The sequence below is a fragment of the Mastigoproctus giganteus genome, chromosome 5, assembly GCF_048544385.1.
Source record: "Mastigoproctus giganteus isolate SK-2022 chromosome 5, ASM4854438v1, whole genome shotgun sequence".
NCBI lineage: Eukaryota > Metazoa > Arthropoda > Arachnida > Uropygi > Thelyphonidae > Mastigoproctus > Mastigoproctus giganteus.
In genome coordinates this window covers 222819939-222832121 of record NC_143579.1, presented here as the reverse complement: position 1 = coordinate 222832121, position 12183 = coordinate 222819939, and the positions used below count along the sequence as shown (strand labels likewise).

At 37.6% G+C, this 12183-nt stretch overlaps 1 protein-coding gene across 1 annotated transcript; it reads left to right on the top strand.

Annotated features, from left to right (window-relative positions):
* Positions 1–2101: 2101 nt before the first annotated feature.
* LOC150086147 (carbohydrate sulfotransferase 1-like) lies at positions 2102–3894 on the top strand. The gene is made up of 2 exons (XM_090374809.1): positions 2102–2187; positions 2894–3894. Exons 1-2 carry the CDS (start codon positions 2175–2177, stop codon positions 3892–3894), a joined length of 1014 nt encoding a protein of 337 aa, XP_090230935.1. The 5' UTR covers positions 2102–2174.
* Positions 3895–12183: the final 8289 nt, after the last annotated feature.

The following is a 12183-nucleotide window of genomic DNA, read 5'->3' as shown; positions in this document are numbered from 1 at the left end:
GCAACAGTCTTCCCCTCTGGCGGTGCCGTCTTTCAGAAGTATAATGCGCTATGCCACACCGCCCGGATTGTTCGAGACTGGTTCGCGGAACATGAGGTAGATTTTCAAGTATTGCCCTGGCCTCCAAATTCCGCAGACATTAATCCCATAGAGCATCTGTGGTTTGTGTTGGAACAGCAACTCCGATCTGCGGCGTACCAACCATGGACCTTACAGGAGTTAAAGGGTCTGCTGGTTACGTGTTGGTACCAGATACCACGAGACACATTTAGAACTCTTGTAGCGTACATGCCTCGCCGGGTACGAGCTGTTTTGGCTGCACGTGGAGGACCAACATCGTATTAGGTAGGTGGTCATAATGTTTTGGTATACTGTATATATATATATATCATATTTTATTTTATTTATTTCCGTTTATTTTTTTAATAAAATATTTAAAAAGAATTCAGTTTTTACAGGACAGAATGTTTCCCAGAAAGAAATTAAGCAATTTTTATTTTTAATGCCTTTATTTAAAATTATATTAGGAGATAAGGAGATGATTATCCAATTGTATAAGGCAATAGACAGGCCACGTACTGTCTATTGCCTTATACCAGTATTGCGTACTGGTCTGATGACTCATTTTAAGGAGGATGTGGATCTCTTGGAAGGCGTGCAGAGAAGGTCAACCAGATTAGTAAAGGAAACGAAAGGGTACTCTTAAGTACTGTAAATTTCAGAGTTGGAAACTAGGTATCTGCGAGAAGACCTTAGAGAAGTGTTTAAGACTTTAAATGGATTGAGTAAACTGAATGCAGATGGCATCCCAATTCTTTCTCGGCAACACGCATCAGGGAACCTAAATTTAAAAAAAAAAAAAAAAGGGATGGCTGAAGGATAGATGTGAAAATTTTTCATTAAGCCACAGATTAACTGATTATGAGAACAAACTGCCACCCGGATTTGTGAAAGTGGGTAGTTTAAATTATTTGTGAAAGTGGGCAGTTTAAAGGGGATGACATCATTTGCTACTAATGCTAACTTTCTGCAGGTGATTTTCAAGTGTCAATTCGTGATTGGAAGGAACTAACTTCACGCATTTTATACTATTTATTTTAGATTCTTCATTGGTCTGAAAATAGCTCAGTCAGTTGCTTTTCTTTCTTAGATTTCCTTAAGCATAACTCCTCTTTTAAAATGCTGAGTTCATGCTTGACACTTCCTACTGACAAATCGATGTCGTTTATGAAAATCATCAACAGTGACCCAAGAACCGATCCCTGGGGGTTCCATCTTACAATTTTGCCAGTAATCCCAACATGTTTCAGCTTATACAATAACCTCCCATGAGTGATTGAGTCAAATGCCTGGCTGAAATCCAAATAAACTATGTCGACATTGTTCCCTACATCCAGCTCGTGAGTATCTGTGTCAAATGGTTTGCTAAATTAGCTAACATGAATTCCCTTAACAAATCTTGTGTATTATTCAGAATGCCATACCTATCGAAAGTTCCCTGGATTACACCTAAAAATGTCTGCGTACTGTTTCTCAGGCATTGAACATTTCCATGGTTAAAAATTTCTCAAGTAATTGATGGGATTCGAACCAGGCCTTTTTTCCACCCAGCGTGATGTGAACGGTGAATATAAGCACTGTGGACTCCAAAGATGTATCTTTGGACTCCAAAGATACAGTAGAAAAAAAAAAAAAAGAAAAGAAAAAAAAAGGGGCCTGTCATGTTGAGGCCACCCAAGACCGAACTTATAATTTATGTCCATAAATTGCTTGTGTTCTCGGGGCGCAGATATTTTAGAAGAGAATAAGTCCAGGTTGGTCTAACAGTTATGAATTTCTCAGTAAAAGGAATCAGTCGTTCACTGACAGCGCCCAATAGATGTTATGCAAATAACCGATTTGACAATTTGATTTTTTTAATGAGTGCAATTTGAATTTAAACATCGGAGCTGAAAACAAAATTAATTTTAAGAAATACAGTATATTTTACTCCATAAATGAATTCATTCCTAATATCAAATTCTACTTGATTTCTTTATTTTAGATCGTCCATAATATTCGGATGTTTTCTAGAAGCAAAGAAATATTGTTTTCTTTTAAAAACAGTCGGCTTGCTAAGTGTGTGTCTACTTCTGTTGTATGAAGTCAGCGTTTTTCTGCAAGGTCCAGATGGAATGTCCTTCAAAGGTTAGAAAATATAATTGCATTAAAAAAATCTGTGATTTGTCTTTCTTAAAATGAAAAAAGTCACGATAAAGATTATAGATAATATATTAAGAAATTCAGTAATCCATTCCTGTATCATCAGCAAATATTCTTGCACCCCTTCTATTCAAGTGTACCCCATCGCTGTAAAAACAGTCTCTCCTGTTAACAACATAAACCCTGCTGAGAAAAACTTTAATTCGTGAGCCTAGTACAATCTCTTCAGGGCCGAATTGATTACAGGCCCTCATCGTGTATTCCCTCTTATCATATCTGTACATTGTTCCAGACATTGTCAAATTTAATCCTCACTGAGGCTTTTTCTCAACATTGCCCTATACTTGTTAAGTTAAACCTCATGTCACGTTCTCATTAATACCAACTAGTACAGCAATATCACCTTTTGTGCTCTTGAAATCCTCTAATCTTTGGTTTAAAAAAGTGTATAATTGAATTAAATGATACGAAAATCATTTTATTATAGACTTATATAAATTTAAGGAAATCTAAGTTAGTATTTGCTTAATAGCGCAAAACACGATAAAAGTTTGTCAACTTGCATTGCTTATTTCAAATGTTTATTTTATTAATAAATCCGTTTGTTATTTGAAATGAATCTGATGGCAAGGTTCATAAAAAGCTATTGGCCGTCATATGAATAATACATTTAATATTTAATTTATTTTAGCACCAAACAGCCAACAGCTGTTTGGACATCAGAAGATTCAAGTGCTGATCGTGACCTATCCTCGAAGTGGATCTTCTTTCCTCGGAGATTTGCTGCAGAGCTATCATTCCAGTTTTTATCACTTTGAACCAGTTCACCATTTTGGGAATTTCATTCACCCGTTCAACGAGTTAGAGATGTCCGCAGTAAGATCGTTCCTGAAAGATCTTCTACAATGCAATTTCACTAAATGGACCTCGTTTCAAAAATGGCTTCTGGAACATGATAAGCATTTGCTGAAGATACCGCGAAACAGAAAATTTTGGAATACCTGCACATCGATACAAAATGGCAGTTTCTGTTACAACTTGACTTTTATGAGCAAAGAATGCATGTCGACTAAAATGAATATAATAAAAACCATAAGGCTTCCCTTAAAGCAAGCATTATACATGCTAAAAGATACAGAAGACCTCAATCTGAAAGTAATTCATCTCGTCCGTGATCCAAGAGGAACTATGCACTCGCGATTCCAGACTAGTATTTCAGACTGGTGTCAGAAGTTGAAGATTTGTTGGTCGTCCAAAGAATTTTGCAGATTGGTAGATGAAGATCTGAACTACTCTATTGAACTTCATCGCAAATATCCGAAGAGATTTATGCAGGTGAGGTATGAGGATTTGGCACTCTTTCCATTGGACGTCGTCAAAGAGATATTTCGATTTTTAGGCTTGAAAAACGTACCTCAGGAGGTGATTCATTTTGTAAGGAACAATACTCAGGAGGACAGACAAAAGCTCGGTTTCTTGGAGCCCAATCTGCTTTATCCTTATACAACATCTAGGAACTCTGCTCTAGCTGCAACGAAATGGCTTCAGCATATGGCTATGCAGAAGATTATCGAGATTCAAGAAAACTGTGGTGCTGTTCTGTGGAAGATGGGTTATACAGAGTTAAACGAAAGATTTTATTACAGAAGTGCTCTTGAAAACTGTAGAGCATGGAAAGCGACTGGACTATGATTCCATTAAAATATATGAAAAGAAGGAAACATGTTTTTGTTTTCAGGGATTCTAAGACTTCAGGTAACCAGTCTGTGTTTTACACCTGCATCTTGTTTCTCTAAGTTTAACTCAGTTTCTGTAATAATACTGTTGGAAGCCTCCTCTGACCAACGTATGAGGCATGTTGCCTCGCTAGGATCGCAATTCACAGGTATAAATTGATGCCTTGGAGGAAAGCTATATCTGGTTTATTTTTTTCTTTAATTTGTTAATATATATTATTAATATACATATACATACACTTAGGGATCACTAAATTATGACAAAAAACAGAACAGTTTCATAAGCTAGATCAGTGGTAATTTTCATCTGGTCGTGCAAGTCAAAGTGATCAAGTAGAAATTATAGGAGGTAGTAGAGATATAAGGGAATTTCAAAAGGGCATGATTGTGGGAGCTGGTGTATTGGACGCTTCCATATCAGAAACGGCCTCTCTTGTCGGTTGCTCATGGCTCACTGCGGTTAAGGTGAACACAGAATAGTGTTGAATGGATCAAACCACCTCCCTCGACAACTGTAAATGATTACGCAAGGCGGATGTTCGTGGTGTGCGAAGGGCGCTGCTCGTTGCACGGGCTCAATGGCAGGTTACTACGGGACAGTTGACTGACATCGCAATACAATACGGGGAATCAAGAACAATTCCCCAAATGACGATGCACCGCACACTCAGACGTATGGGGTTCCACAAGAGAAATCCTCTCCTTACCCCTAGTCATCGTCGACAGTGAATGCTGTGGTGTCAACAACACGATGGTTGGACACTGGAGGACTGGAAACGAGTATGCTGGTCGGATGAGTTCAAATACCTGGTGCAACACGCCGACGGACTCCTTGCACGAGGCCAAAATGTGCCAGGCTTTAACACCTCCACACTCGTGTACTACTTTGTATTTCACTTTCCAGATATGGTATTTGATCTCCAGAGTAGTGAACAGAAATGCCGAGTTTATTAAGAACACAGTTCCTTACTTGTGTAACTTGACTTCAGTAGAGGAGATGTCTCAAGGTTTCTTCTTTTAAATGGAAGGGACAAGTCTTGTTGGTTGTTTTGTTCCTTTTATACAATTTCTGTTCCTGTCTTTCTTGCGGGTATGTTTTGGTGGAGTGCTTTCCATTTAAAGTTCCTTATTTAGATCTTTAGTGTTTTTTCTTGTTTCCCAGTTTGTGATTTATGTTTTGACTAGTTGGTTCTCCTATGGCTGCAAGATGTAAGGTATAGGCGTTGATTTTGCCCCCTCTTTTTTGACGGTGCCAAGCATTTCATGATATTAGGGACTTGGAGTTTCTATTTTGTTCCTGCTTTCAATGTGTATTGCATTCGGGTTATCCTAGTTCTCAACCAATACCTAATTAAGCAAGCTTTTGGCCTAGTGGTTTCAGTATTTGTATTTGAGCGCTTTAAATTTTTCTCTGTGGACACACTCAGTTTGGTGGTTCCACAAGAACTTAAAGGTTGCTGACTCCTGCACTTTTCTTTTCAACCTGGTTGCATTGGCCCGTTGCGGCTGTGTAGTTTACCGTAGTGATTATTGTAGTTAGTACACTGGTGTGCAACACTTAAGGGCCAACACTATTTCTAAAGGTTACAACCACAAAATCTTTACTTAAGGTACTCTTTACTGATGAGAGTAAATTCAGTCTCAGCAGCGATTCTGGACGTCAGCTAATCTGGCGAGACGTTGGCGCACGGTATCACCCCACAAACATCACTGAAAGGGATCGATATGGCAGTCGAGGTGTTCTCCTCTGGGGAAGCGTTATCTTGGATGGACGTACACAACTGCAGATATTGTAACCGGTGCACGCTACTGCACTGAGGCAATTCTTCCCCATGTGCGTCTGTTCCGAGAAGTCATTGGCCCCGAGTTCGTGTTTATGGATGATAACGCCACACCCCATCGCACTGTAGTTGTTTATGTGCTTTTGGAAAGTGGGGACATTATTCGTGTGGATTGGCCTAGCCGTTCCCTTCGATTCGATCTAAATCCCATTGAACACATATGGAACGCTCTGGGGAGACGCCTAGCAGTACGTCCACACCCACCAGAAAATGTTCACCAGCTGAAGATAGCGCTGACAGAGGAATGGACGATGTTACCGCAAGAACTTATCAACTACATTGTTCTAAGTATGGACAGGCGGTGCAAAGCCTGCATCGACATTAGGGGTGGCCATATCTCCTACTGAAGATCACCTCTTCCCTTTGTTCCATCTTTGGTAGCGATGCATCTGCATCATGGCAGCCAGTGCTATGTTGCCATTTTTGAATAAAGTCCTTCTGTACCATTTTGTTTCCGTTGTTGTGTCTGTGTTGTTTCCTTCATCATTTCTGTACGTCACGAGGTTCCTTTGGTATGCTTTTCCGACATCCAGGCCACTCCTATGAGAAGCCACAGGTGAAAACCCGACTGGTCCTTAAATTTTGCACACCAGTGTCTATTATTTGTCTTGTCCTGGAAAGTGAATGGCCTCTGTTCCCATCTTTCAAGTTGTTAATACTATTGCTATTTTTGGTGATTTCATTCTTTTATAAACGTGTTTATTTTTTCTAGAATTTCCGGCATCATATTTTTGTGGACGTTTTATTACCATTTGTTTTTTGGAGTCATTTTCATATGTGGAGAATAGTTGTTTTTGCTTCATTGATGTGGAGGCCACATGATTTTTCGTCTTCTACATACAATGCTTTTCAAGTGAACATCTACGAGAAAAAAACTGTCATATAAAGACTACCCAAGAACTAATCTACATGTCCATGTGTATTATGTCCATAAATTGAGAGTATTGTTTGGTTGATTCGCCTGATTTCTGGACAAAAAATCCCAATTTACGACCTTGCTATTATCACCCGACACCAACTAACTCCAGAAGTTAAAAAAAAGCCATAAAAGTTCATCTCGTCATTGATGGGATTCGAATCAGAGCCTTTTTCATCCAATTTGAAGAGGACGGCGAGTATAACCACTGCGCTACCTGCGGGGACACATATACTAGAAGTGATCCTTGAGGGTAAATGTGATATCGTCTGCTTTGACAGAGCAGTTTGCATTCTCTTTGCTCCTCAGAGGAGAAGTACCTCCTACAGAATAATAGTTTATTAACTTATTAGTCATAATAATTGTAATTTTTACATTTGTAAGTATTTTATTACAGGGATCGTATGAGTATCTTCTGTTTTTGATTTGTGCTCTTCATTCTATATGATTGCCCTGGAATCTTCGTAATATGTCAATAACTCTCAGTATCTTTTATTTGTAACTGTGATTTTCACACATGTGTACAGATATCTGCATTGCCCTATATTGCTCAAATTGTATATAAATGGATTCGTTAATCCTTTTTGAATAAATCAATAAAAACCAGGCTGAGTTTGGCTTTATTTGGAATAATATATTGGAAGATAAGCATAATAAAAATATAAGCGAAAAAATCAATTTTAAAAAGTAGACATAAGGAGTTCTAGTCCATATTTTAATTTGGGTGGTATAGTAGAAGACAGCTGTACGTAAAGGAAAGGTAATACCAATAAAAATTTTGTGGGTCTCCCTGTTCTACAGCGCTGTTAAAAGCCAGGATGGGCAATGGAGCAGAACTTATCTTTGAACATGGGACAATGGCCGGATATCTGTGCTCGCAACTGTGCAATAAACCATCGAGGGTAGGTCGTGCCTAATGCGTGTTACTTGCAGAAAACATCACGGAGTAATTCCAAGATACCATAGGAACGTCCTTCGGCACGTCAACCTTTCGGAGGATACTTCCTAACTTTAGGGGGCATAACTTTGTTATGACATCTGCATATGATCTGAATATTATGGTCACCAGTGCGGCTGCTTTTGGAGTGGTATTGTTCCCAACGTTCAAGGACTCCAGAAGAGCGGCCATGGAATGAGTTGGACTCTAAAATATTGGCTATGGAACAATATTTCTTTGCGATGGAATGTAGAAATTGTCCACAGAGCGCTTCCTATCAGGGTGTATCGCCTTGAACCTGAAGTTTGATGAAAGTGATCCGATAGTATTGGGCTCTTTTAGCTGGTTTGCACAGGTTCCATTGGTGATGCCTGAAACCATTAAATCCATGACCTATATGAAAAAATTGTGAGCTACTTACACCAGTAGGGTACTACAGAAAGGGGCTCTGTCAGTATCAACACAACGTCGCACCAAGTCATACAGAAAGGGTCATTGAACTCTGGTTTATGGGAAATGAATTTGAAAAGTTGGTTGGTCGGCTTTCAGCCGGACCTCAACTTCACCGAACGATCACCCTTGGGATGAATTAGAGCGTTGGATTGGGCTTCCGCCAAACCGGTTATCACAGTACACGCTATCATAAAGGCCAGAAGTGACTCTGCTATGTATTGGGTTTTTGATTTTCCCTAAAAAAAAGCAAGCTCTTTTTGCTACTATATGCGTGTGTGTGTCCGCAAACTTTTGATCATATAATGTACTGTCATTTTGAACAACAAAAGTTTTAAGAAACGAAATTCATTTTATGCTGTTCCTCCACAAAATAAACTTCTTCATATAGAGTAAATTAAGAAATCCAAAAATTTCACCCACGATTGGATGCCATGTTAACGGCCTAATTATTAAAATGTACTTCTGTTTTTTTTTTTTTTTGTGAGGGGTAGTGGCTTTTAAGGAAACCTAATTAATATATGAAGGTGAATCAACTGAAAATGGAGTAAATCTTATACAAGCTGTTTTAACCACGCAAAAAGCAAAACGTAGAGCTGCTGGAACGAGTACAGAAAAGGGCAACGAGAGTGGTGAGGGGAACAAAGGGTTGCTCTTAATAAGAAAGGCTTAAGTTCTGCAAATTGCAGCGTCTGGAGACTAAGCACCTCCGAGGTGATTTGATTTAATTGTATAAGACCTTGAATGGTTTGAGCAAGCTCAATGCGGATGGGATTCTTTCTCTTGCTCAGATTCCGCACCTGAGGGGGGACATAAATTCAAATTGAGGAAAGACAGTTGTAGAATAGATGTGCAGAAATTTGCCTTTTGTCAGCGAGTGGTTGAACAAAGTTCCATCTGTCATTGTGAAAGTTCATAGCTTAAATAAATTCAAGAAAGAAGTGGACAAACGTGTGGAGTGAATGGATGGGTGAAATGGGAAGTTTATTTATTTTATTTTTTTTTTTGGCTGATGCTGTATAGCTTTCTTTCTTGCATCATGTGCCTCTACTAATGCTAATGCTATAAATCTAAGAGCAGCTGTGGCTCAATATCTCCTATGCTTTGGTAATATTTGAAAATTGACAGAAGAGTTACCTCAATATTTATTTATAGGGTAAGTTCTATCCTCAACTCGACCCCAGATCCATCAAACCCTCCATGAATCCATGAGTAACTGAAAACATTGTCAGATACTTAATACAGTATAATAATTATACCCTTTTAAAAGAAATTACCTGAATTCATCATTATGGTGATGGAATTTGAATATGTCATCCTTGCTTTCTCTTCGATTATAACGAACAGTGAGTACAGAAGATATACATATGAACTCACAATGAACAGGTTCTTCAAAAACAAATAAGCTTTTCTCATTGCTGGAATAAACCCTTCATGTATCTGAAAGCAATGTAACAAAAGCTTTAAGTTTATTAGGTACACCCGAAATTGAAATTTAATTAAAATGATCAAAAATCATTTTGAAAATGGCCTTAAGGTATGTGAAGCCTATTTGAAAAGTGTGGTACCAATCTTACGATCTTAACTCGATTAACTTCATCTTTGTCACCGATGCAGCTGGAACTCTGCCAGGTGTTTTTTTAAAGGCTCGAACAAATGAAAATCAGAATATGGAAAAGAGTTTAGAATGAGTGGAATGCAAAGCTGTGCACTAAACATCTCATGGGATATCTGATAGGAGTATATAAGACCTTGAAGAGAATCAGTAAAATGAACGGAGGACTGAAAAAAGAGAGAACTAGTAGTCACAAATATAAAATTCTGGAGAGTACTAGAAGGTTGGGTCTCGTGAAGTTTACTTTCTGGCAGCGTGTTGTAGATCGTTGAATGCAAGCCACAGTGGTCGAAGCGAAGAGTTACAGTTCGAAGTGAACGTTGACAGCGCCGCTTTTTGGTAATGGAGAAGATATGAGTGATTCAGATTTCCCTCCCTTTTATGGTAGATGTAGAAAAAGCTCATGTCCTTGTATCATTTAGTCATACTAATACTAATAGTAATTTAAAAATTCTGGATGGGTATCGTCGACTACAAACCCATAAACCACAGACTTATAACCAACTACAAACCCATAAATGACTACAGACCCATAACCATAAGTTGCACCACGGTGAGGATCTTTTAAAAGATCCTTCTTTGAGCACTGCTTCAGGCATTCTCCGCCGCATTTGTATTTCATATTAACGGTAAGATCGACAGTTACAAAGCTCCTAGAGACTCTTGTTGCATCTTTTGCAGATGCAATAAAATCCCTTCCACGTTGCGCGCTGTAGACTCCAAACCTTTTCTGGAATCCAATGACGAGAATTGTATAATTTACGATGACTAGAAATTATTCGACAAATTTAAATCAAAAACGCGTCAAGAAAATAAACAAAATACACTAATTTGGCGATATGCATAAAAACCCCCGGATTATTCCATTATATGCCTCACAGATTTGGTTTTCCTTCCCATAGGACAATGTCAAAGCTTTTCCTGGACTTCAGAAGCTCAGCTGAATCTTCAGTAGTCTGTATGCCATCTTGAACCCAGCCAAATATCCAACCTCAGTATCTAACTACTCCAACTCGCCGGAGGATCACACAGTACCCCCACAAGAACACTGACACAATGTCCCAACTGTTAACAGCGAGGTCAGATGCTTCCAGCACAGACCTTGATTGACTTCCATTCCTCCCTCATCCGGGTTGACTTCCTTTCCCCCCCTCATCCAAAATTGAAATCTAAAAATTGGACTCTCCCAGAGGAGGTGGGGGGGGGGGATATTAATTAAATTTACAAGTGCTTTATTAAAAATTAATAAACAGATTAAAGCAAACGTTAATTAATTTAAAGATTTTAACTAAATAAATTACGAAGATATTTTAATTTATTATATTATATTTAAGTTATAAATCAATTTTATAATCTTGAAGTGATTGATTACAAAACAAAATTTTCTAAAAAAATCCCTTTAGTCCAAGGTGACTTCTCAGCACAAAGCTACGAGTGCTTCCATCTAGTGAGCAAACGTTGAACTTAATTATAAAGAATACAATTATAATTAATTATAAATAATAAGGATTATAAAGAATACAATTATAATTAATTATAAATAATAAGGATTACAAAGAATAATATAAAGAATACAATATTGTATTCTTTATATTATTTATCTTTATCTTTAATTGGTAAAGAATACAATATTGTATTCTTTATATTATACAAGATTTTTCAAAAAAAGTTCCATTTTTTTTCATTTCCAAAAAATATTTATTCGTCATACTGATAGATTACTCTAGCCAGGAATATATAGCCTACATTGCCTTAACAACTAATGTTGCCCTGACATTGCACAAATTTCAGATATAATATCAACACAACGGTTGATTTCCTACTTATTTTATAAGATGAGACAATGGCTGAGTTAATTTAAGCAGGTCCTAGAGTGCAAGGGTTCTGGGTGTCAGTTAGGTCCATCCGGTCCTTCTCGCCGGTACTGGAGGGATCCTTTTGTTAGGATTTGGATATCCTGACCAAATTTCCCTCTTTTGGAGACAAAAGAGTAAATTTGGTTACTCTTTAATTGGTAAATTTATTTGACTTAACAGCGTTATTAAAAGAATAATATTCTTTTAATAAAGAATATTATTCTTTTTTATTAAAAGAATAATATTCTTTTAATAAAAAAATAATAATTAAAATTATTTAATATCTTTTTGATTGATTTGTACCAGTTGGTAGAGTGGAAATAATTAAGATATTTAATTATTTAAACCAATTAATTAGAATAGTAATTAAATTGGGTATTGAGTTAGAAGGACTACCCTGTCCCCTCATATTTTTTTTTCTTTCTATTTGCAGACAGCACGATTTATACTGCTCTTATGCTTATCTTTGTTCACAACAAAGCAGACTTTACCTTCATAACAAGTTGCCTTGATATTGCCCTACATTCAAACAAAGGTATTTGAAATTTCCTTGACAAAAAACTGTTTTCGTCCCAAATTTTATTTCGTAGCCATGTCTGTCTTCATGGAGCTGACTCTAAGTCATGTTCT